Here is a 26,432-nt window from a genome sequence, read left to right on the forward strand (position 1 = left end):
TGTGTTTGAGTATCATACCTTAAAAATTGGTATTTTTTATCGAGTAGTCTAATGACTAAAAATTCATATTTTAATCCTTTAAAAGAAATTCATATTTTAAAGATGATTGTATGAGATTCAAACTCCAATATAATATACAACGTCCATATAAACTGGGTTAAATTGACGGAACCAAAAAATTAATAAAGAATATATAAATAAAGAAATATATTAATTATCCTTGTAAGTGAGAGGACACAACATAATGGTTGAAAATGGCGACATAATCCTTCCCTCCTTTCTCTGTAATGTGAAGTGAGAGTCTCTGAAAGAGAAATTTGGTCCCTATTGAAAGCGAAACAATGTTGTCATTTAGTGTCCATTCCCGCCACATTCTTTTTCATTTTTCTTCTTACCGTAGCAGCATCAGATACCCAAACTTTCTTCCTCGTTTATTTACCACCAACACATTATTCAAATCTCATTACTCTTCTTCTCTTAACAATAACAGCTATAGAAGAAAAATGGGTTCACTTTCTGTGTTTGATGAAACCATCCAATATCCCATTGCTCGCAGAAACGACTCCGTCATTGACAACTATCACGGCGTTAATGTTCCCGACCCTTACCGTTGGCTTGAAAATCCTGATGCTGAAGAAGTCAAAGACTTTGTACAGAAACAGGTTGTTTTGACTGATTCAGTGCTGAAGACATGTGATTGTAGAACCAAACTTGGTGAAACAATCAAAAAGGTGTTTGATCATCCTCGTTATACCACTCCTTTCAAAAGAGGTGTTAATCACTACTTTTACTTCCACAATACTGGTCTTCAACCTCAAAGCGTCCTTTATGTTCAGGTAACTTACTTTCTCATCTACTATTTTTGTTTCTTTTGTTTCAAGTTGCTTAGTAGCCATAAACTCTGCAACCTTTTATCATCTGAGCTGCACTGGACTTCTATTCAAGTTATATTTATGTATCCAATTTAAATTAGGTAAATTTAGTAGTAGTACCATTGTGTTAATTATTTCAGGATAGTTTCGAGGGTGAAGCCGAGGTTTTGCTTGATCCCAATGTCCTTAGTGAAGATGGTACTGTTTCACTCAACAGCTTCTCGATTAGCCAAGATGCTAAGTTTTTGGCTTATGGGCTCAGTTCAAGCGGTAGTGATTGGGTCACCATAAAGGTCATGCGTGTTCATGACAAGGTTGTTGAGCCTGATACTTTGTCTTGGGTCAGTAATATCTCATACTCTTTTAGTAACTTAAAATTAGGATACTCAAGAGTTGAACGGTGAATCAAGATTGATTGGAATTTATTTTCATTCAGGTTAAGTTTTCCTCTATTAGTTGGACGCATGATAGCAAAGGTTTCTTTTACAGCCGCTATCCGGCTCCAACAATCAAGTAAGCCGTTACTTTCAAATTGTTATTCTGTTTTTCAATTCATATTTCCGGTTAAGTATTTATGTGGAGATCTTCTCAATAACAGTAAGTGAATCATAGCGTTGCTGATGATGGTAGGAAAGACTAGAATCAGTCTTCCTTTTTCTTGATTGATTACTTTACTAATTTACAATGTAGGGATGGGGAAGTAGTAGATGCAGGGACTGAGACTGATTCTAACCTTTATCATGAGCTATATTATCATTTTCTGGGTACGGATCAATCACAAGATATTCTGTGCTGGAGAGATCCTCACAACCCTAAATATATGTTTGGAGCAAGTGTCACTGATGACGGAAAGGTACTGTTCTTTCCTTGCTTTTGTATGGTTGAGAACATGTGACTAATTTCCTAAAAAACTTACTGCTTTATTTGATTTTGTAGTATGTTCTTCTCTCTATTGAAGAGGGTTGTGATCCAGTTAACAAAATATACTACTTTGACTTGTCCGAACTTCCTAATGGTCTGGAAGGTTTTCGGAATAAACATTCCTTCCTCACTTTTGTAAAGCTTATTGATGATTTTGATGCCAAGTATCAGCCCATTGCAAATGATGACGCTGTGTTTACATTTTTAACTAATAAAGATGCTCCAAAATATAAACTAGTCCGAGTAGATTTGAGAGAACCAAATACGTGGACTGATGTTATCCAAGAATCTGAAAAAGATGTACTTGGGTCGGCATATGTTGTAAACAGTAACCAACTGATAGTAAGCTACTTGAGTGATGTGAAATATGTTCTACAAGTAAGAAACTTACAGACAGGTTCCCTGCAGCATCAATTACCAATTGACATAGGCACAGTTGGTGAAATTTCTGCACAGCGTGAAGATAGTGTGTTTTTCTTTAGCTTTACAAGCTTTTTGACTCCTGGTATCATATATCAATGCAACCTAGGAACACGGATTCCTGATGTGAAGATATTTCGTGAGATTGTTGTCCCTGGGTTTGATCGCTCTGATTTTCACGTCAATCAGGTAAGAAATTAAGTGAAGAAAAATACTCAATCATGTGCATATGTTACTGTATTTCCAATTTTGTATTATAAATTAGGTCCTGTGAAATATCATTACTCTTGAGTCTTTTAATGAGTGTGGCCATTGCCGTCTTTTGGAATCTATTTGTTTATTGTTGTTTCATTTGCTTGTGTTCGATTGTTTGACATAAAGCTACACATTTCAGGTTTTTGCGCCTAGTAAAGATGGAACCAAGATACCGATGTTCATTGTTTCCAGAAAGGATATAATTTTGAATGGTTCACACCCTTGTTTGTTATATGGATATGGTGGTTTTAACGTCAGTCTTACACCATTTTTCAGTGTCAGTCGTATTGTCCTTGCAAGGCATTTAGGTTCTGTTATCTGCATAGCAAATATTCGTGGTGGTGGAGAATACGGAGAGGAGTGGCATAAAGCAGGATCCCTTTCGAAAAAGCAAAATTGCTTTGATGACTTCATATCTGCAGCTGAATACCTTGTATCAGCCGGTTATACCCAACCCAAAAAGTTATGCATTGAAGGTGGAAGCAATGGTGGACTTCTTGTTGGTGCTTGCATAAATCAGGTTTGTTTCATTTTCTATTCAATTGGAAGTTGCATTTGTATTGTGCTCCCTGCATTGAGCTATCTGTATTTACTATCGTACCCCATTTTGAACAGAGACCTGATCTTTTTGGTTGTGCACTGGCTCATGTTGGTGTTATGGACATGTTACGGTTCCATAAATTCACTATAGGTTTGTTCTGATTCGCTCTTTGTAGTGTCTACTAATTTGTTATTTTGTAAAAGTAATGTTGTATATTGATTTGGTGTTTTGTTATTCAGGTCATGCTTGGACCTCAGATTTTGGCTGTTCTGACAAGGAAGAAGAATTTCATTGGCTAATCAAGTGAGTTTCGTTAAACCTATCGTTAAATAGTAAGATGAAACTGTACATTACATAAACAGATATCTGAAAGTTTTGCTAATAAGTGATGCTGCAGGCTGCTATGTAAGACTATATATGTGTATGCGACATCTTATGATAATACTATGGTGTTTCAGGTACTCACCATTGCATAATGTCCGGAGACCATGGGAACAGCATCCAGATAAGTCGATTCAGTACCCATCAACAATGCTATTGACAGCTGATCATGATGATCGTGTTGTGCCATTACATTCATTGAAGCTATTGGCGGTTTGTCTGCTTCCCATAATTGAATTTATTGCATTCTGATTTATTGAGTTATGAATTTAATTTGCAAGCTTCAAAACTTTTAACTTGTATTCCAAATATTGATCAGACCTTGCAGTATGTCCTTGTTACTAGCCTGGATAAAAGTCCCCAGACGAACCCAATAATTGCTCGAATTGAATGCAAGGCTGGACATGGAGCTGGGCGTCCGACACAGAAAACTGTAATATTTTTTTTTCTTTCTAGCATCCATTTTGTATTGTTGTACTGGCTTGGTAAGCTATACTTACAAGTTGTTGACTGCAGATTGATGAAGCCGCTGACCGGTATGGTTTTATGGCTAAGATGTTAGAGGCTCGTTGGATTGAGTAATGTGGTGCAACTTCATTTCTTCCTTTTCCACCCATGACAATTGATAAGAAAGAATCAGCATTAGGTGATGTCTTGATGGCAGTGGCATAGAGGGATAGTTATTTTCAGTGATTTCTTTAGGGGGCGGGACGTTCTCATTAGAAAATTTATCACTCTATTATATATAAAAAAAAATGTATTTCCCCCTTTGTATTATAGGAATGGAACAGCCTTCCTTCCGTGAAATATTTGGACAGTATATGACCATTGAAAACTTTATCATGTTATTCTTTTGGGTGGCATTTCACATGGGAAAGGTTAATCCTTTTCCACCATGGGAATGTTGGATTCAAAGATTAGATTAAGTGAAGAACATATTCTTAACATGCTCTTTCAACACTAGATTTTTCTTCATACTATCTTTCAACAATTTTAAAATTCTAAAAATTAATTTTTAGAAATTAAAAAAATATAAAAAATTCAGATAATTTTTTTTTTAAATTCTGTAATTCATTTATTGAATGTTAGAATTTTTTTTTAAAAAATGAAAAAAAAATTGTTCAAAATTTTCCAGAATTTTATTTTCTTAGAAAAATAAAAAACTTTAATTTCAAATTTTTTTTTAGGATTCTTATTTTATTATGAAATTAAAAAATATATTCTTTTTAGAAAAATAAAAACTTATCTTATTTTCCAAAATTTTATTTTTCTTTGCAAAAAAAAATAAAATTCTAACATTCGATGAATTACAGAATTAAAAAAAAAATTATATGAATTTTTTTATATTTTTATATTTTTTTAATTTCTGAAAATTAATTTTCAAAATTTTTAAATTGTTAGAAGATAGTGTGAAGAAAAATCTAGTGTTGAAAGAACATGTTAAGAATATGTTCTTCACTTAATCTAATCATTGAATCAACTTTTCCATGGTGGGAAAGGATTAACCTTTCCCATGTGAACACACACCATTCTTTTGTGGTGACATTTAATTTGGGAAAGGAGACTTCTTTCCCATCATGGGAAAGTATTTTTTTGACCATTAGATCAAATATAGATCATAATGTTATCATAGACACTCACCACAATATAATGCACCTCATTTTATACCTTTCTTCTTCTCCTTCCCTCTTGTTCCTCTTCATCATCTCAAATTGTGTTCATATAAACCCGGAATAATGTGAACAAACAAGCCTATAAAAAACAAGAACTGATTGAATCATTCACCATTCAACATTTATTGAATCTCAAATTAAATTGATTGAATCCTATTATTAATTAAAAAATATCTACAATTAAATGAGTTAATATGAAGGAAAAAACGCAGGAATAGAAGGATTGAAATTGAACCCTCAAATTCACCCATAATTTTTTTTCTTCTGCAAAAACAACAAATCTCATAACCCCAAATCAATACAAGACAACAAGAATCCAGGAATAACAGCAACAACACCAAACGTGAATTAACAGATCCAAACACCAAACATGAATTAACACCAAACGTAAGCAGCAGAAGCTCCGACGGAAACAGATCTGGAACCGAGGCGGCGACGACGGTGGTATTTCATGATAATTGCTGTTTACTTTTGATGATTTTTACCAACCTTTTTGGCAACATAGAAAACAAACTATAAAAGGGGGAATTGTGAGAAAAATGCAACATTGAAATTTTTTTCTTCTCTTTTCAAGAACTGTGTTTATTATTAATTGATAGGGAATCAGCGATGAGGATCACGTTCACCGGCTTGAAGTTCTTGACCAATAGAATAGGAATCAGGTGAGATGGTGGTGGGAAAAGAGGAACATGAGTGGTTAGATTTAATATTGAGAGTCCATAATAAAGATGTGTTATACACTTGATCCAATGGTCAGAAAAAGCTTTCCCATGATGGGAAAAAACTAGTCTTTCCCAAATTAAATGTCACCTTCTTTTGTGATTAAAGTAGAGAAAGTGGTGACGTTTAGCCTGGAAATCAGGAGTTGTTTCCCACCATGGGAAAGCTCCCTTTCTCAGGACAGCTGGCATTATGCAACCCGTTGCTAAAAAAAAAAAATGAAACTTGTTTTTTAATGTTTTTTTTTGTTTCTTCTTGTTGCACCCTTTAATTTACTTTAGTGTATTGTCTCTCCTCAATTAGTTCACATTCACAGAAACGAAACATACAAAATTGCAGGAAGAAAGTAACCATAAGATCTGGCATAAAACAGCAGCATAAAAATTCATCTTTCATTTTGCTCCAAACAATTCCAACAACCATATTCAAGATCTAAGGTAAATTCTCTATTTTTAACAAAAACAAACAACAATTTTTTCTTCATCATCAACAACATTTTCCAATCTCAATTTCAACAACAACAACAACAATCATCAACAACAACAATAACATTTTCAACAATCACAAACTCCCAATCTCAATTTCAACAAAAACAATAATTATATACTGTGTTTTCTACAACAGCAGCAACAACCTTAAACATCCACAAAGGCACAAAGTTGTTAAAAGCAACAACGATAAACCTCCACCAGAAGTTCACCGCGAATCATACAATGGCAACGAAGTACACGCGCCGAACTTACGTAAGATTTCACTGCTGAGATTATTAATAGAAAGATAAAGTTCCACGAGAGTCGAACAAAGCTCAGCTAAATGCGTTGGGATTTTTCCGGCGAAGTGATTTGCCAGTGATTTTGTTTCCTATGACAGATAAAAACTCTATATCATGGTTGAGGATCCAGGTGAACAAGCTGGAGAGGTTGAGAGAACCGAAACTCTAATAAGTCTTCATATGGATTATCCTTTAATTCTCCAGATTTGGGTGAAACTAAGGTTGATTTGGGGATTTATTAGTGATTTAAAAATTAATTAATTAAAAATAATGAATTAGAATTTTACTATCATGATTTTCTGGGTTTTTATTTTTTATTTTATTTTTAAAGATGATAATTAAAGATGAAGAGAATAATAGGGAAGAATATGAAGAAATGAAATGAAATACTATTGTTGTTTAATTAGAAGGTGGGGACCACTGCTGCAGTCCACAATGTCATGCAACAATTCACAACAATTACCACGTCACAAATCCTAACCATCCAATTAAAAAATTAATAAATTCATGGTTGTGGTTCAACTTTTTCATGAAGGGAAAGAACTCCTCTTTCCCATACTAAACCCCACCAGAGAGGTGAAAGTGGTTGAACATAAACTTGATCGAGAATTTGCTTACTTAACATCTTCTGAAGCAACGTGGGTCGAACCCCCTTTATTTTGACTCATTTGAGGTCCTTCTTTGAGGACAATCCATCTATTGGATTGGATGGATGTAAATCACAGGACCTCTATCATCTGGTTACATTGTTAGTTTGTAATGTCCACAGCTTGTGGCGGGCAACTGACAAACCTTTAGGTTTGTGATGTGATACTTATTTCTAAAGAGATCTTAAAAACTTACATAAAAATGGTAACTACTTGTGACACTTGTTAAGTAATCAAATATAATAAAACTATCTTGAAACTTTTTCAATATAAAATTTACTTTTGTTTCCTTAACAAATTTCTTAAGGACACTAGTCAGCATGACCCGAACATATATTATTTAAGGAATTGTAGACCTTACTTAAAAGCACTTATGAATTGGATCCGATATAATATGAGCCTCCATATTAGGATGCTACTCTTCACCTTCAAATTTTCTAGAAAAATCACGCATACATGTTTCAAAAATATACTTTTAGATGATAATTATTTTCCAAATGTACACAATCAAAACCATGCTAGGAGGTGGCCAATTTCGGCCTCCATATTATTATGGAACAATAATTCTCTAGATTCAATTCAACTGTGTTTGCTACTTCAGTAATACCATGTTCATGTTACATTGACACAAGAAAAGCAAATGTAACTCAGTTTCAGCCAAAATTAATTCATTCAAAAGTAACCATATAGGAGCAAAACATGCAACAATAGGACCAATATAATAGGGTTGGCAGTACGAGAAGGAACAGTTCAGGAGAACATGCTAGTTTTACTAGAACTGGAAAAAAGCTGCTCAACTTCAAGATAATAATTGCGTCAGTCATCGAATTATAGTTAGCTCAAGACTCACTCAGTCAAAAACTCAATATTTCACTCATTTATGTTTTTCTCATCGCATGAGAAACACACTTTTCAACATGAATGAACGGGAATTTGATGTTATTATTTGACTGAAAGTAAAGAATATGGAAACCGAATTATGCAATGGACACGTCGTGTGTGATTCAAAACAGAGCGGCCAGTTCCTGTTCATCGCACAGTAGTTCCATAATTTCATCCAAGTTCAATTTTTTAAACTCACTTTTAGAATATCATTTCAAATAGTACTGGAGTCTACTGCAAATAGTTAGTGCGGAATGTGCGCGAGTGTTGTAAACTTCGGAATATCAAGTTAGATTCATACTCATATATAAAATATCATTTCCAGTATGAATTCATGTTTAAACAATAACACTGTCAATTATTCAAAAAAAATAAAAAATACAAGTAACACTCTCAAAACCAATTCTATCTAAATCAATAAGAACTAAGACTTAAAAATTGGGGCAATAAGATACCCTTATTAAGTCAGAAAACATTCCATTTTGATGTCTGTCACATCAAGTTGCAAAATTTCAGCTCTACAACCCAACATAGATCCAATGCTGCAAAACCAAAAGTTACGGAGAATAAATTATTTCAATTCCCATAAGCCTTGGGTATTTATTTAGTTGAGGGCATGCAGTAGTGTGTGTATATATATATATATAATTGGATGTAAGGAATAAATATTATTTCAATTCCCAGAAGTCTTGGGTGTTTATTGTCATACCTAGGATGCGTGCGTCCAAGATCCCCATGAACGAACTCCTTGATATAGGTCCCAGCCTGCAGAGATTTTATAAATTAGTGATTGCAGATTTGGCTGACCATCATGACCCATAATTATTGATGGGGTGGTACAAGGGGGAATAGTACTCTTGCCATGTCCTCTAGCTGGACAAAATGGCAGTCAGTTACTCCTATGTGATAGTAATTCCATTTGCCCAAATAAAGTACTTATAGTACAAACCAGCTTACATAACTTTTCTGCCAAATTGTCACCATTCATTGCAAATAGCTAGACAAAATGGCAGTCAGTTACTCCTACGTGATAGTAATTCCATTTGCCCAAATAAAGTACTTATAGTAAAAACCAGCTTACATAACTTTTCTGCCAAATTGTCAACATTCATTGCAAATCAAGTCTAACAGCCTATGGTTGGAGCTACCAAATTATTGGTGTTAAAAACATAACTGTGTCTAGCTCTAATTTAAAACTAAATTCAGTCATTGAGAATTTTCATTTACAATCAATACATAAGAGAGAACTTTAAAACAATACCTGCGTACACAAATGCAAAAGAAAATATTGGGAACTTCCAGCGATTGTCTCTAGTTTCATCCTAAAAATTTGGAGAAACAGAAGGGATTGAAAATTTCAGTTAATAGTTTAAATGTGGCCTTGATTGTGAGCTTGGCATAAAATTATCAATATATAGTCATACCAATGAATGATCTTTTCCCGCTCTAAAGGACTGCGACGGTGTAGCACTCTTATTGGGGTCTTCTGCATAACTTTCTGCACAAAACAAGAGAAAATTACGTGGTTTCCAGAGTTGCAATTTAAAACAAAAAACTCCAGTTATGCAGAAATCCCACAAGAGATTATCCCAATGATTACAAGCATGATCCAAGGGTAAAACAGACCTCGGTCAAGCTACAGCAAAACTTCAAAGGAGTCAAGAATATGAAATTTAATATCTGGTTCAATTTTTCATTTTAAGTCTTTAAATTTTTGCTTAAATAGATTTCAATCTAATCTTGAAGTTGTTACATGGGTCCTATTATTTTCAATAGTTTTTTGTATATATTCTCTTAGTAAAAAAATATTGTTTAGTAAAAAAATATTTCAATAGTAGCCACAATAAGTGTCACTTTAGTAAAAAAATATTGTTTTAAATATGAATGTCACTTTTAGTTTTCAATGTAGTAGTAATATTTTTTTCAACTTGTACCATCCAAATAATATAATGGATATTACTCCCAAAGCATTATACTTCACTTTGCGTTTATGACAGTGGGAAACACACCAATAGTTAATAAGAATAATTTGGTAAAATTACTATTATCTTCTTCTATTTATTGCATTTCTTAATATGTGTGTAAAAACCTTAACGACATTCATTTTGAAACAGAGGCAGTACAATTTTGATACAAACTTATGTGATTGATTGAACATGAAACGAGTAGATACATCAGACAACATGCAACGGAGGGTCAATATAAGCAATGTTCGGAAATGGACTCAATGAGCAAGCATATTATATGGATAAATTACAGATTTAAACGAGTAAAATTTACAACCAGGATGTGTTATAATAAAAGATGACACATCTTTGAGCTCTACTTAACTTATATCAATCATGCAGAGACCGAAATAATAACCAAAGTTCTGCCAGTTTATGTTAAACTTTTCTTACAAAGCACAAGTTCGGTGACAACTTAACAAGTAATATACAACAACATAAAACTCACCAAATCCTTGAGTGATGTCACATGTTGAAGATCTTCATCCTTCAGAGGACGAGAAATCCACACTAAAGCAGCATATTGCTTCTATACAATTTGAAGATTAGAATAGTAAGGATGACTCGGATGAAACAATTAATGAATCAAAGCTGCAAATCATTGACTATAAAATAAGTATACGATTAAGAAGAAAAATGCAAGACCTGCTTCTCAGCTTCGCCTTCACGCATAAGGTCCCAGCCCTGACTCCCAACAAGTTTCATATTTTTCACTCTAACCTACATGAACATATGGCATTGTGCATTTACTCGCCATGAAATAAATAGCGTACATACAAATGTTATCAATTCAGCTAGAACATTACCAATTTATTCTCCGTGGTATTTATCTTTTTCTCTATATCTTTTACAGACAATTCAGATGGGACTTGTCGAGCGTTTTTCACCTCAACAAGAAATGGCCTGCCAGGCCCCAGCATTCGGACCTAGAAGATTAATTACACATCAGATAAATTTATCCACCAATAAACTTCAAAAATAATGCATCAAAACCATGAATTTTAGTACATCAATATCTTCTCTTCCAGCAGCATGAAACTTGAAACTATCAGCTTGGCATGCTTGAAGTATGTTTTCACCAATTATTTCCTACAACGTTACATAAGTATACACTATTGTCACCTACCACAACCAACTTTAAAAGGAAGTATTTTGTAACAATTGAAATTTGCAAGAGCAGACAGTACCTCAACTGACGCTTCCCCCATTCTTTCATCATCAATGATCCAGCGTGATTGACTCACATTCCGTGAATACTGTGTGAAAGTATCAGTATAAATTTTAGGTTGCACGAGCTAGATTCAATCTTAGTCGATCATTACTTTGAAAGTCATAGAAATATGCCAATGTCCAGAAAAAATTATGGAAATTATATTCCATATACGAGAATCTCTTTCTGGGACAACTGGTCAAACAAAAGAAAGCACCCTTGCATATCACATTAAAACAACAGTTGAACATCTCTACATAGTTTTTAGTATGTGTAATATGCATATCAGCACATTTGAATATGTCAGCTTATTGGTGCCACATTTGAGAAAACTGGTTAGAGTATTTTTATTTTTTTTACCTTCAGGTACCTTCTATCAAAATATACAGGTATTACACAAACATGGCGAGAGAAAGGGAAGTTGAGAAATAGTAAATAGATCAGCATCAACAACGGCCAGGCCTTAAGAAAAAGAGGTAGTAAGGAGATAGGAAAAAAGTGAGTGAAAAAGAGAAAGAGATCAAAGACACAGATGGGAACTCCCTCGATTGAACAAAGTATGGGGGGTCGAGTAAGAAAAAGAGGAACCAATGATATGGCAGTAAATTTTCCATCTTGATGTTCAAAAAGTAAAAATATGAGCACGTCAAAGAAATGTTGATATAGTTAAGAGTTGCAATATGTTAGTTCAATTAGGAAAACAGGGGAATAACATAAGAAAGGCATTACCTTGAGGTATCTTCCACCAAAATATAAAGGTGTTCTGTAGCAAGAGTAAGTAAAATGGCAAGGTTGATTTGCCTAAAAAGCAAGAAAAATTAATTAGCAATAGAATAATATATAATCATAATAATAGACAATGTCTGCCATTGATTAGCTTAGAAATTTTGATTATTATAGTATGAAAGCAAAAAAAAAAACATCATTCAAAGGAAAAGAATGAAGAATTACCGTTTCCAACAAGAATTTACAGCAATGAGAGGATTGATCTTGAAGAGAAGTGGTGAAAGTAGTATTGTGTTCATCTATAAAAATGTGGAATAAATTGTGAATGAAAGGAAATATAAAATGATTATAAGGAAGACAATGATAAAAGTGGAGAAACCTGTTTTTCTTCTCTTATTATTATTATTGTTATCATCTTTAGAAGCGGTGTATGTCAAACGAATGTGGAAAGAAGCATCCTGTTGATTTGAATTACATCGACCACCGAGGAGAGTTTGAAGTGGAGGCAGTAGAGAAAAGTTGAAAGCATCTTTAGCAGAGATGAAAGTAGTATTATCTTTGAAACCATATTTGATTTTGATGTATTGCCTAAGAGTGTTATCGTTGTTGAGGATAATAGAAGGAATGATTATTTCCAGGGAAAAGGAATCATGATGAGAGTGATAGCCTTGACGTTTAACCATATCAGAAATGAGAAGAGGGACATTTGTATTATTATTATCATCGTGAAACCTAAACTGAAGGATCCCTAAGCAAAGGGTGCAGAGTTTATTATTATCACCATATGTTGGTGATAGGGATGTAAAAGCATAGACGCTGCTGGCTTCAACTCTAAACACACGAAAGATGCACCGCACACATAACTGCCAATCAAATTTGAAATTGAAATTGAAATTGCTTAGTAGTAATAATTACTAATTAATTAGGAAGAAGAAGAAGAAGTAACGAAATGATTGATTACCCCTAGGGAGAGAAGATCGTTGACGACGTCGGAAGGAAGAGACTTGATCACTTCTTCTAACTCCTTCTGCTGCTGCTCCGACGACTCCATTCTCCTCTCCCAGGATTACACTGTCACTCAACTCTAACTCTGTAAACTGCAAATTCATTTTATTCCTTTTTTTTATTTTATTTTATAAATAAATTTGTACAAATATCAAAATTACACGTACTTATTTAAGTTGGAAACTTCTATGGTACACTCACGGTACTCTTGTTTCACAAAATATATAAATTAACGATTTAATGAAATAAAAAGGTATTTGTCAATATTTATATTTAAAAAACATCATTTCATAAGAAAAATCATCATTTCATTGTTTATAAGGATCATATTAAAAAATTTACATTTTGTCATAAAAAATAATCAATATTCATTGTTATGAGTAATAAAAATTCTTAAAAATTAAATTTTATTTCGTCGAAGCTTTTGGTAAATAAAATTTAATTATCTTAGTTGTCAATGATAGAAAATAATTATTTTTCTTCAAAAGAAAAACTCATTTATTATTAATTTTACGACTTGGTGTACCGATACACCCAAATTTATTGGGTGTACCATAGAATTTGTCATTTAAGTTTAGTGGGGTGAGTGTGGTAAACTTGTTGTCTAATATTGTGAAAGTTAAAAATATGTCAAATTAGTCCTTAGTAATTTTTTATTTATAGGCAAATTATTCCCGGTAATTTCTCATTTATACATAAATTAATCTTTGTGTAGTTTAACTATCTTCAGATAAAATGATTTCTATGACATGACAATTGTGTGGTGTCCAAACGAGGATGTCACATAAGCATTTATCGTTTAGCTCATATTTTGTAAAGGAAAAAGATATTAAAATGATATACCTATTATAAATTCAAAAACATATTTTCCTATTAGGAAAATTTAGTGTCTAAAATTGATTGACCATTATAATTTGAGGACCAAAGTGATGTTTTTACTCTCACTCAAACTCTTCTTTGCATCCATCAAAGCATCATGTGTTTCAATTGTCATATGTCACATTACTATAATGAAAATAAAATATAAATAGTATTTTTGATTGGTTAAAAATTCACATGAACCCACGAAAAGAGTGTGTTGCTAGCATTTGTTAACAAAAGCAATCAAACTGAAATTAAAGTTCTGCATTTCCATAGCCAAATATTCTTAGTACTTTGAGAGCAGTTAATCAGAAAAGAGACAGTCAAAACATAGAGTGCTCTTCCAAGGTCAAATTTCTCATTACTTTTACTCTGTATTGTGTGGTGGTAACAAATAATAATAAAATTTGGGAAGATTATAAATGGAATATAATATATTGTTTCTGTTTGCTTATGAGAAAGAATGTGACCTCGAGTAGGGGTCATTTATAGTTCAACATCAATAATTAATGAAAGCAATCGAACAATAAAAGAAGAAGCAGACAAGGTAGCTGCTTTTTTGATCATATTCTTCTAATAAAGGCTAATTAAGTAAGTAATATTGATTCATGTGGTAGCTAAGTAAGTCATCAAAGGGGTCGAGTATGTCTTCCAGTTGCCCTACCACAAAGTAATGCATTCTTAGGAATAGGGTATTCATCTCTGAGTGATGTTGATGTTGTGTATACACGCATATAAAACTGTTGCCCAAGATATTGTCGTGCCCAAAATTCTGACCTCAAGTTCCACATTCCCACATTGTCAAGTGGAACATAGATAGCAGTCCATGACTTTGGATATACCTGAGTGGTGGAACGCGAAACTGCATCTCGAAGATTGTACTGGTTCCTTTTATCACTTGTCCATTGTCCTCCATCCATACTGCAACATTCATATATAGGTTATTATTAATATTATGATTGATGCTGATTTTAAAGAAAATGAAAATTATCTAAATATATGTGTTTGTGATGGAAAATCATACTCACCCAACAACAAAGAAAGAGTAGCCATCTAGATGATAGCTCTGAAGGATGTCTTCGTCATTTTGGAAAACAATCTCAACAAATGTTCTGTAGTCAGTTTGCATAACAGAAGTGTCGAGGTAAATACCACCACCACTAGGTCTATCAGAGATGCTTCCAGGACGGTAAACACCTGCTATCTTGAAGAAATCAGCCAGCTTAAGAGGAGTGTCGGGGGCAACATAAGACACGCTGTTAATTGCGTATCTTTGTTTCCCATTAACTTGTCCAGCTGAACTTGATAGTACAATTGTCCTCGTTAAGTTTATCATGCCGTAATGGTATGATCCTTGCGGATTTGGTCTTGGTCCACTTGCCGTCAGGTTTGTCCTAATAGAACGGGCTTGGTTCAAGGACCAGTCGATTTGGATGGTGGGTCCACCGGGGGGTGGACCTGAAACTGGGCCTGCAGAGTTGCTGTAGCGAAGAATTCCAGTGGAGGTGAGTACAGGATTGGTAAATCGAGAGGAAACAACAATATAATAGTCTTGACTAGGTTGATCTGCGGTTACTAGAACTGAGTATGATTGACCGACGTGAACGTCAAGGGAGGAATAGGTGGTTTGGAGGGTGTGTGTTCCTTCCACTTCTACCAGCTTCATCTTGTGGTTCTGTATGCGAAAGTTGAGTGAATTTTCCAATCCCACGTTTGATATTCTAAGCCTGTAAGTCTTTCCTGTAACATTTATGACAAGTTTAGTACTAATGTTGAGGAAAGCTAAATAAAACAACATTATGATTCTTATTCACGTAGGTAATGCAGTACCTTGCTCCACATTGAGAGATGATCCTCCAGACCCACGACCATTGATAAGAATTCCATCAGGGAAAGGCAACTTCTTTCCGTTATCAAGTTGGGCCTTCAAATCCTGTCACATAATACAATACAATCAATTTTACTGAAAATGAAAATCATGGTCTGAAAATGATGATGAAGATAGTAAATGATTAGTTACCGTGTGGTTGGACTTGTACCAATCTCCAATGAGGACAGTGTAATCACCAGCGGGATCATCGAAGGGAACGGGAATTCTTGGCCTACTTAGAATTCTAATTCCTCCAAAACCACCAGCAGCTTTGTGGAATGCAAGAGATGGGAAATAATAGAAACTACCAATTTGATCTTTTACTTGAAGTATGTATGTGAAGTTCTTTCCAGGTGGAATGGGACATGTTGTTCCAAACACTCCATCTTCGTATGAGTTCCTTCTCTGCTGGACTCCATTCCTGTGTGACATGCCATGTCATCATTTATTATACATTTTCTTTCAAATAATTTTAATTCTGGCTGGCTTGCAAGGTTATATGTCTTATCAGTTATTATCACAAATTCACTATAATTTAAAAAGTGGTCCCTAATATACTACTATTTCACTTAATCAAGGAGATAATTAGCTCAATTTGATGGTTAACAGCAAAGCATGATTAAAGTAAATGGGGCCAACCCAATTAAAAAGACTTTTGAGGCAAGCAAGCATAGAATAGAAGAAATTCAAAGTGATTGATACTAGAAAGTAATAGAGTAAACTTTCCATCTCCATATACTATATGAATAAAATACTAATTGATATAACAAGTGAAGCTGGTAGATCTGGGTGGATCCATCCATGTTAACAAAATTGGCGGGTTGACCCACCATGACCAGCATAGTACTACAAGAGATAAGATGATAGTATGTGTGTTTTGTAAGGTTTCATCATTTTCCTATCCTTTGCAGCCACACAACACAGTACAAGTGGTGTGACCCAACAAACAAACATCCCAAAATGTAGTACTAAATAGTATGATGAATATGAATATATACTAACTAACAGGAACATCATTAAAAGAAACCAACTATAATAACATAACATGCTTTCGTGTTTAATTCTTTTTGTTATTTATACATATCATATGGTATAGAAATTATATAGGAAATGTGAAAGGTACTAACCATGAAATGAGAAAAGGTTCATCCAAGCTGTTGAAGACATTGATAATGAGATTATCATTTGTCACAGAATGAATGTCTGGTCCTGGGAATTGGCCATTGATAAGTATTCCCTGCATGTGTGTCACAAATTAATCACAATGACTCAGATCCGATAAGGTATAAGGATGAAAGTGAGAATATAAATATACCTGTTGGCGAACACCAAGTGGATAAATGTCACCATAGGTAACGTTCCAGTTGAAGAACCTGTATGGATCTTCAGCAACAATAATAGTTGTAGTGATGGCAAAGAGGTAAACACTAACACATAATAACACCAAGTTCGGTGCCATTTCACTGAATGAATGAATGAACTCGAAGTGAAGAAGCTAGATAACTTAATAAAGACACCTTTTTAATAATACTATAAATAAACAAAGGGAAGGGAAGTGGAAGGTGGATGAATATGATATCAAATGGGCACCGCACAGCACATGGCCAGGAATGGACAAAGAGTGTGGTACAGAGTGTATATGTATCATGTTTCAAAGAATCAATCAATATCAATATATATATAGCCGTAAAAGGGTACTAGTAAAATTAAAATATAGAGGGAAACTCCAACCAATAGATTTTCTTTTTCCCACAAGTTGACCAATTTAAATTCTAGTCAAAAAACCATGTATACACCTCATTTTTAACTATATATCAATCATTTAAAATATTAACTTTTACGATTTTAATAAATAAAATAACAATTAAAAGAAGAACAAATTTCACAAATACCTGATAGATCATTTTCTTTGCACTATACTTTGTATCATATAACATTTTTTATTTAATTATATTAAGTCAAATAGTGAGTCAAAAAAGAAAAAGTCAAATGGTCAATATGTTTAAGAAGACACCTATTTTTTTTTCATTCATAAAATTCTTACATGAGAATTAATTTAATAAAAACCACGTTCCTTGTCAATTTGAATGGCAAACTTTTTTAAATTTAAAACAAAAAAATGTCTTTTTGAATAATTCATGAAGAAAATTCAAATATTGATTTTAGTTTATTTTAATAATTATTTTGAAAAATAGTTTAACGTAAACATTTTAAGTTAATTTATATTATATATAAAGAAAATAACATTTTTCAGCTCTTTTGGACTGACTTTTTCCCTTTACAAAAATGTCATCAATTTTCAATACAAATAACACATGTAACAAATAGATAAGAATAAATTTAAATATTAAATAAAATGTAACGAACACGATATAAATATATTTATGTCTAGTTTTTTCTTTTATCATTTAAAAAGTGTAACAGACTAGATGAGTATATTTATACTTACTTTTTTATTATCTCAATTATACTCTTAAACAACTTTTTCTATAATAAAGATTGTTGTTGGTGTCACAAAAAAAAAGAATTTATTTTATATTTTTTTATTATATTGTTGGTGTCATTGAAATAGATAATCATGGTTAGTTTGGTTTGTTATAACTTGAAAGCAACAAACATTTATATTTTTAGTTTTAATCAAAATCAAAATTTCATTAAAAAACACCGTTCATAAAACTTGTCAAAAAAAAAAAACACCGTGCATAATTTTCAAACGTTAGTGCAATATAAAGAGTGAAAAGACGGACCCGTCTTTTTTCTAGTATTTTATAATATAAAGGTTACAACAAGTAACTTTGCTAGAATAAAAAGAAAAGTGCACTTTTCTTCTCTTTTTTTTCTATAAAAAAAAAAAAAGTGCAAGTTCTTAGGACCAAAAAGAAAAGTACAAGGTGCTTTGTTAGATTAAAAAATAACAATAAAAATTGACGAGGGTAATTGAGGATGAAGTCAAACTTATATGGAACATTAAAAAAGGTCAATGCAATTTAATTTTTTTTCTTATAGAAAAATAGTGGATTAAAGTTAATTGTTAATATTTAAAAATATTTATTTATGTTAAAATAAATTTATAATGGTACGAGCCTAAATGGACCAACGCAATTATCTCATGGATTATCCAACAAAGAAGTCTACTTGATAATGAGTTAAATGACCCAATTGTAAGGTTCAAATCTAGGGAGAGGTGTGTCAACCTCAGTAAAGAGCGGTGTCCATCTCGATGAATGATGCAACAATGAAACTCTTTTTTTTCAAGAAAAATTAACAAAGAAGACATGTCAGTGTGTTTTAGACTCCCAACCTTGGAAGATTATGGCATAAAGACAAACCCTTGAGAGCACCCGACTTCCCTTAACTCCATAATGAAGCTGCAACGAGCCTTTAATACTCTCAAGTGAAACATTTTTCCATGCACTCTAAAATGAGCCGCTTTTTATGGTTCTAACCCCTTTCGAGAAGGTTCAAGTCTTGGAAACAATTGAAGGAGATATGCATGACTTGGTTCACAATGAACAATATAACAGAAAAAAAAAATATCTACATGCTTGGTAAGACTTAGGCAAAAACCAAAAGAATCTTGAGCTCGTTCATGGATCCTTTCAACAAAGAAATATGTCTGATCACAAATTTGAACCATGCTATAACACTCTACTTACTGGTGTCATGTCTCAAAATATGACTATTTGTTGATTCATTGGCGACGACTTTCCAATACTCTTGGCGAGTTAAGAAAAGGAGCAACATACTACATTGTTATGGAAGAGATTGCACTTACGAAGTAGGGAGATTGTAAAATTTCCCCTCAACAATGACTAATTTTAGAATGAAGGTTGCAATTATCGAAACAGAGGAGGACTATTCCCAAGAAGTGTACTTTTAGGGTTCTTAGGCTTCAAGATTACTCAAAGGACAATAAAAATTAACCCCGACAAGTGCAAAACCATCCTTGGGATCTGAATCTAAACCTACATAAAAGAAGGGAAACGATTGGTAGGTCTCACAATATCCATATCTTGTTTTCTCTCTAAGTCAGCAAATCGTTCACTGTCATTTTATCAAGCCCTAAAGAAGTCATAATGGTTTCAATGGACCCCACCGTGCCAACTATCCTTCATCACCTTTAGTCTTAACTAGGACAACTCCAAGCAAGTTGACATTTCAATTAAAATATATAGGGTAGCTGTTAGTTCGACACTAGTTAAAGAAAGAGAAATAGCACATTATCCAATGTACTTCGTTAGTAAGGTGTTTTTATGAGTCAAGATATTATACTAGAAATTTGAGAAACTAGTATACGTTTTGGTGGTTACAACTCAGAGGCTTAGATAACATGAATTTTTCGATCAATAGTCTTGCAAAAACTTGAACTTTCAAAGAGGATGGTGACTTGGTTAGTTGAGCTTTTCAAACTTCAGATCGATTTTCAGCCAAGAGAAACAATTAAGTTCTAAGTCGTAGCGGAATTTGTTGTTAAGATGACGCATCCACCTTGCAAAGAACAATGAGCCTTGTTCATGATCAGATTCTAGATCCCATATCAATGGAAGTGGATAAGGCATTATTTTTGAAGGATTCATCTTCAAAAGTGCCAACATATAATAAGAATATTAATCGTTAATATCATGAATGCAACTCTCTTGGGATATGGGAGTATCCCACTTTCAAATTAATAGTGATTCGCAACTATTTGTCAACCAAATCAGTGGCGAATAACATGTCAGAGAATAAGCCATGGTTAGTTAGTTGGAAAAGGTCAGGATACTTATCCAAAAGTTTAAAGAAGTCTTCATAAATCTCATTTCCTGAGATTGAAATACCAAAGAAGAATAAACTGGAAAGTATGAAGGTATCTAGCCAACATAAGCCTATGGTTTTAATTTCAAACCATGCAAGCAACATCTATTTCAAAAAAAAAAAAAAGTGTGTTCGTGACCACTAATTTGACGTGCATCGAGGAACTACGAGACTGCCTCTCAAATGAGATGTTTCCCACCGCCGAGGAGCAAGCTTGGAAAGTCAAGGGAGTTGTAGCACACTACACTATCATTACTAACGTTGTACATGATAGGGTTTTTCCAACCTTTATTGTTATGTCTCGAAGAATAGGAAGCATAATATGTGACGAAACAAATACACAAAGGAATCTATGGCAACCATTGCACATCAAAGACCCTGGCTTCAAAGGTCTGCCAAGATATTATTAGCCAACCTTACAAGCAGATCGTAAAGAAACTATATAGAAATGTGACAAATGTCATAGGTTCGCCAATCAGCCATATCAAACACGCTAACGACTTCACTAAATTGTTGCAATACGCCCCTTTAATGCATGGGGACTCGACATCTTTGAACCATTCCTACAAACATCGGGTCAGTTTAAAGTTATTGTAATTATCATTGACTATTTTCTAAGTGGATAGAAGACAAAAGGATTAAAAAATTCATAATGAAAAATGTCATCTACTTACATGGGCTCAACCAAACTATCATGACAGACTAAGAAACTCAATTTTCATGTCAAAGTTCCAAGATTTATACGATGAACTCAAGATCAAGTTAAACTTTGTCTCACTTGAGCACCCTCAAACAAATGTGCAGGTCGAATCTACGAACAATGCACCATTTGCGGGTTACAAAAGATATTTGACGAGACATAAGAAGAATGGGATGAAGATCTAATAGTAGTTCTATAGACATATCACATTACAATATAATTTTTCACAAAAAAAAAAAAAAAAAAAAAAAAAAAAAAAAAAAAACTTCCAAACTCTTGTATGGATCATATGCAATGACATTAGTCGAATTGACACCAACATCATTTCAAGTTGGCCTATAAGAAGAAGAGCAATGATATTTGAACAACTATTTTGGTATAACTTTTGGGACAACCTTGTTGTTCTCTATTCTCATTGGTCAAAAACAATGGAGAGAGAAAAATGAAGAGAGAGAATAAGAAGATAATGTAAATATGAGAGAGAAGGTTGTACAAAAGTTATACAAAAATGGTTGTACAAATATCATTTCTCTAAAAAGAATAGATATCGGACCAAAGCAGAAGAACACATCTTAACTTGCTTGACGAAGTTAGAGAGCTAACACACATAACCAATCAACGGGAATACATAACCCTCATTTTTGGCGTCGGAATACAACCAAGTGTTTTCATTCTTTAAAAAATGTATGATACAGGTAATTAGTTGTAATGATAAGTTTACTTGACTAGTTGTGAAATAGATGTCGGTGATGGATGGGGTCATATACAATTACAAAATGTGCTGCTGAGCATTTGCATCGTGTGTGCTTTTGTCTCCCTCAATGCATGATCACATCACATGGCTTCGTTTGACGACTGTGGTTAAGTCAGTGACTGACGCCAAAGGTAGGCCATCCCCTCACATGTGACGAATTTATCATATACTATACTATACGCCAACCATTTCAATCATTTTCTACCATCTCATCTCATTATACAGACAGACAGATGCACCAACCATCCAATCCATATATGCAGCGACGATTGAGACAATATTAATTAATTATGTACTTCAGTATTTAGTTTATGTTATATTTATTTTCTTACATAATGAAAAATGCCTCTAATCTCTGTAATCCACCCTTGCACGTATCATGTACGCCTTGTAAAATTAAAACAATCAATTATTAGTTTCTAAATTATCCTCTCACAAATGTGGCCCTTCAGCTATTAAAATCAATCAACTGTCTATTCTCATGCATCACCCACCAAAGTCTCAAAGTGAACTAGTTTATAGACCAAACTGATAGATGAAAATATAATTAGTAATCTTTTAGCTGATTTTAATAGTTTATAGAGACTAAATTAACTATTTGTTTATTTTCTATTGTCATCTATTTTCTTTCTTTCTATATTCAATATCACATTCACATCATTTCATATGATAAAAAAATCAATGTTAAAAGAGAGTATTTGAGTGAATATTGTTAACATCGTAAAAACTACCGTTGTGAAAGCTTAGTACCATTGTGGAAGTTCTTAGTACCGTTAAACCTTATTAATAAATAAATGAAGTTAACTAACGATATAAACTAAGATTCTTCAAAAAAAAAAAAAAAAAAAGCAATATAAACTAAGGAATGCGCCTGAAAAGTTATATTGGGAAAAACTCAAATTTCACATACTAAAAAATAAATTTATAGAGAGTGACATCTCTAGTATTTAAAGATAATTTTGAAAGAGTGACGTATCTTATCTTACAAGCTAATTTTGAAATTATGAATTAGGTCGAACCTAAATTCTAAGATAGTATTAGAGCTTATTGATTGATCACCCTCGTTTACTTCCAAACACCAAACCCAAAATTGTGGTGTTAGAAGTATATTGAGAAAAATCAAAACCAATATAATTCAAAATGAGTTTATAAAACGTGAAACCCCTCACTTTATAAGGCAATTTTGTAGGAATGAATTCATTCCAAATAATAAGAAGCTACAACCATATTATTTTCACAAAAAGTGCACAATTTTTTATTACCAGGTTTAAAGTACCAAAATGATCTTAATTAGTGTCATACCTCAAATTTGGTCCGTTTGAAATCTTTTATCCGTTTCTCTTACCATGTAAAACTCGTTTTTGTGTCGTCTTTAATTATTAAAAAAAAAAAAAAAAAAACTGTCATCTTGCATTTAAGTCTCTGCTCGCTTTTTACAACAGTTAAAATCACTTCATCCGTTTTTTTATATATAACTTTTAGACGCATTTTATTTTTAAAAGTTTTAGTCGTAACGGTCAAGTCTTTTTTTTTAAAGGTCTAATTGTATTTTAAAAGTCGCGTTTTTTAATCATTTCAGACAAAATTTCGGCAGGGAGGATACTTTGAAGTACCTCATGTCAGATTTCAAAGGGCCTTTTTTTTTTTATTATTATTAATTAATATTTTATTTTTATTTTATTTGTCATTTTTTATTTTTTGTTTATTATTATTTTATTTTTTATTTTATTTTTTGAAAAAAAACAAAGAAAGGAAAGTCAGTCACGTGACTTTCTTTCTTCTTTCCTTTTTTTCTTCTTTTTCTTCTTTCTTTTCTTTTTCTTTTTATTTTTTATTTGTTATTTGTTAAGTCTTTGTCCCCAAGTCTCCAACAGGGGTATTTTGGTCTTTGATCTGTACCAGAGCCAACCCTATTTTGTCACTATAAATACACTGTCAATCATTGAGAAATGGGTCCGAAATTACTGTTCATGAGTCAGAGAATTTTCAGCAGTAGCCATTAATTCACAAAACCCTAATTTCTACTTTCCCAACCAGTTTTCAGATCAAACACTAAAATTACAAAGAAAATAACATGAACTCATGAAGAATATTCATAGATTCATCAAAATCCAGCAACACAAAACTTAAGCAAAACCTCAAATCAATCCATACAACCACACAAATCATCATCATCTAAACTGTACAAACAGATCTGAAACAAAGAACGAAAAGAAGAGGAAGCAAACCGAACCGGAACCAGATTGGAGCAAAAAGCAAACCGGATCGGAAGGAGAGGAGCAAACCGAACCGGAAAAAGAGGAGGAGAACCGGACCGGATTCAAACAAAGAGAGGGAGATCGGAAAAAGAGGTAATGGTTTTCTTTCAACTTTATGTTGTGTTTTGTATGAAGTTTTTTTGAAACTAAATTTGTAGATCTAGCTCAAATTTCTCTACCCTTTTTAAAACTAACACCGGATTCGAGTAGAGGAAGGGAAGAGGAGTGGTTTGATGTAAAAAAAATTCGAAAAAAAGCAAAAAAAAAAACTTCGGCGCGGCGGCGCTCCGGCCGACCACCACGCCGGAGCAGCTCCGGCCGCCCCTCTTCATCTTCTCCGGCCGTGTTGTTCTTGAGGGAGGGGAGAGCTTCTCTCTCTAAGTTTAACTTAGAGAGAGAAGTGTTTTAGAGTTGTGTTGTTTTTTTGTTAAACTTGCTTTTATAGTAATTTCTTTTTTGCCGGATCACACGCGCGCGTACTCATAACCATACGATGCTCCATCGCGTTAGTAGCCATCAGATCTGGGTCATTCCTTGATCTGACGGCTACCGTATGATCTGTCTTTAAATCCTGTGTGTGTTCTGCTGTATGGACTGTGGTGTGTTTTCTGTTTGAACCGTCAGATCGTTGATCTGACGGTCACTGTGCTTCCAGTATATCCTTCCTTTTTTTCTGTTTATTTTTAAAACCGTTGGATCTTAGATCCTATGGCTGTGATGAGATCTTGGGATTCAGATCTGGACCTCTGGATTCATCCAACGGTCCAGATTAGATCCTGCTGAGCCAATTTTGTTTTTTTTTTAATTAATTGTTCTTTATCATTTTTTAATACTTTTTACACTTTTTTTTGACATTTTAATGCTTTTAAAAATTCCAAAAATATTGTTCTTATTATCTTAATTTTCTCTAATTTTTAAAACCCATCCTATTTGTTTTCTTTTAAAATTTTCTATTTATTTCTTATATGATGATCTTAATTGTTGCTTGTCTTTATTCCTTGCTTTTTATTTCTTATGTCTCATTCACCATGATATGCTTACTAACGATTTAATTTTTTTCTTGAATCATAGCATGCACATTTAATTTTCTCATCATCTTATTTTGTCATTGATTTAGTGTGTATAAATAGGGAATTGATGTAATTTTATTTCTTGCATTTTTATTTTGGCATAAAGGCCTTAGGGTTGTATTTAGGAATTGATGTAATAATCTAGGTAACACAAGCACCGACACATGCACCGACACTACCACATTTTATTTACCGCTTTCCGTTAGTTTTTACAACGTTACGTTAGTTTTCACCGTTAGTTTAGAAAAATCATTTTCTCAAAAAAAAATCGAATATGCGAAACTTCAAAAATCATTTTCTTAATAACATTTTCCCTTTATTTTCTTAATCAAATTCTCAATCAATTTTAATTCAACTTCAATCATTTTCAAAATTTAAAATCAATCAACCTCACTCATTTCTTTTATCTCAAGCCTTGAGGCCTCTTTCTCTTCTTAAAACCATTTTCAAAAAAATCTTAAAATCAACCTAACCCACCAAAGAAATTTTTGAGTGGAACTACGTCGGTTTTGATCCCTTTCCCAAAAGGGTACGTAGGCAGAGGACTTGTCCTTCCAAATCAAATAAAAATAACCAAAAACATACTTCTTCTCCCTCCATTCTTTCACTTAGATTTTAGGTAATAATTTTTCAAGTAAGCCAATTGAATTTAGCACAAGATAATTTAGGTAAGCGGTTCCTTCGGAATACCGAAGTCGTTTAGGGTGCTTAACACCTTCCCTATTCGAAACCAACCCCCGAATCCAAAGTCTCGATAAGGGTTTTTACTCATTTTTTCCCTTCCCACGAATAAAAATTGAGAGTTCAAAGATTGACGATTCAAATCAATCAATGGTTTGATATCCGAAAATCGGGGAGCACAGAATGGCGACTTCACTGGGGACAAGATCCTATGCGGGTTAAACCCACCTTACTTTCTTTATTTTGTGCTTTATTATTTGTTTACGCTTTGTAAATATTTTCTTACATGTTTACGTGAGTGGTGAGATAAGCTCTATACCCGAGCTTGAGGGAAACTTAAGATAGGACGGTGGTATAATCATAGTTCCATGCCAAGAGTACTCTTCGGTATTGGCACATGTGATAACCCCACT

General features: G+C 33.3%; 3 protein-coding genes across 3 annotated transcripts; 1 reads left to right on the forward strand and 2 right to left on the reverse strand.

Moving 5' to 3' along the window:
- Positions 1 to 244: 244 nt before the first annotated feature.
- On the forward strand, positions 245 to 4,238 carry LOC25482220 (prolyl endopeptidase). The gene is made up of 11 exons (XM_013610761.3): positions 245 to 836; positions 1,013 to 1,213; positions 1,309 to 1,385; positions 1,563 to 1,725; positions 1,809 to 2,402; positions 2,608 to 2,988; positions 3,084 to 3,159; positions 3,249 to 3,312; positions 3,468 to 3,603; positions 3,710 to 3,823; positions 3,907 to 4,238. The coding sequence occupies exons 1-11, from the start codon at positions 342 to 344 to the stop codon at positions 3,970 to 3,972; spliced, it is 2,367 nt and encodes a 788-aa protein (XP_013466215.1). The 5' UTR covers positions 245 to 341; the 3' UTR covers positions 3,973 to 4,238.
- Positions 4,239 to 8,363: 4,125 nt separating this feature from the next.
- LOC25482221 (tRNA pseudouridine synthase Pus10) lies at positions 8,364 to 13,144 on the reverse strand. The gene is made up of 13 exons (XM_013610762.3): positions 12,988 to 13,144; positions 12,406 to 12,889; positions 12,252 to 12,325; positions 12,030 to 12,101; positions 11,278 to 11,346; positions 11,099 to 11,179; positions 10,897 to 11,016; positions 10,736 to 10,810; positions 10,539 to 10,619; positions 9,509 to 9,582; positions 9,346 to 9,406; positions 8,794 to 8,849; positions 8,364 to 8,626 (listed from the first exon to the last, which is right to left on the reverse strand). Exons 1-13 carry the CDS (start codon positions 13,075 to 13,077, stop codon positions 8,545 to 8,547), a joined length of 1,419 nt encoding a protein of 472 aa, XP_013466216.1. The 5' UTR covers positions 13,078 to 13,144; the 3' UTR covers positions 8,364 to 8,544.
- A 1,154-nt stretch (positions 13,145 to 14,298) lies between these two features.
- Positions 14,299 to 17,408, reverse strand: LOC25482222 (L-ascorbate oxidase homolog). The gene is made up of 6 exons (XM_013610763.3): positions 17,078 to 17,408; positions 16,890 to 16,999; positions 15,913 to 16,183; positions 15,723 to 15,825; positions 14,921 to 15,632; positions 14,299 to 14,813 (listed from the first exon to the last, which is right to left on the reverse strand). Exons 1-6 carry the CDS (start codon positions 17,219 to 17,221, stop codon positions 14,522 to 14,524), a joined length of 1,632 nt encoding a protein of 543 aa, XP_013466217.1. The 5' UTR covers positions 17,222 to 17,408; the 3' UTR covers positions 14,299 to 14,521.
- Positions 17,409 to 26,432: the final 9,024 nt, after the last annotated feature.

Source organism: Medicago truncatula, chromosome 1, assembly GCF_003473485.1.
Source record: "Medicago truncatula cultivar Jemalong A17 chromosome 1, MtrunA17r5.0-ANR, whole genome shotgun sequence".
In the NCBI taxonomy this organism is placed as follows: Eukaryota; Viridiplantae; Streptophyta; class Magnoliopsida; order Fabales; family Fabaceae; genus Medicago; species Medicago truncatula.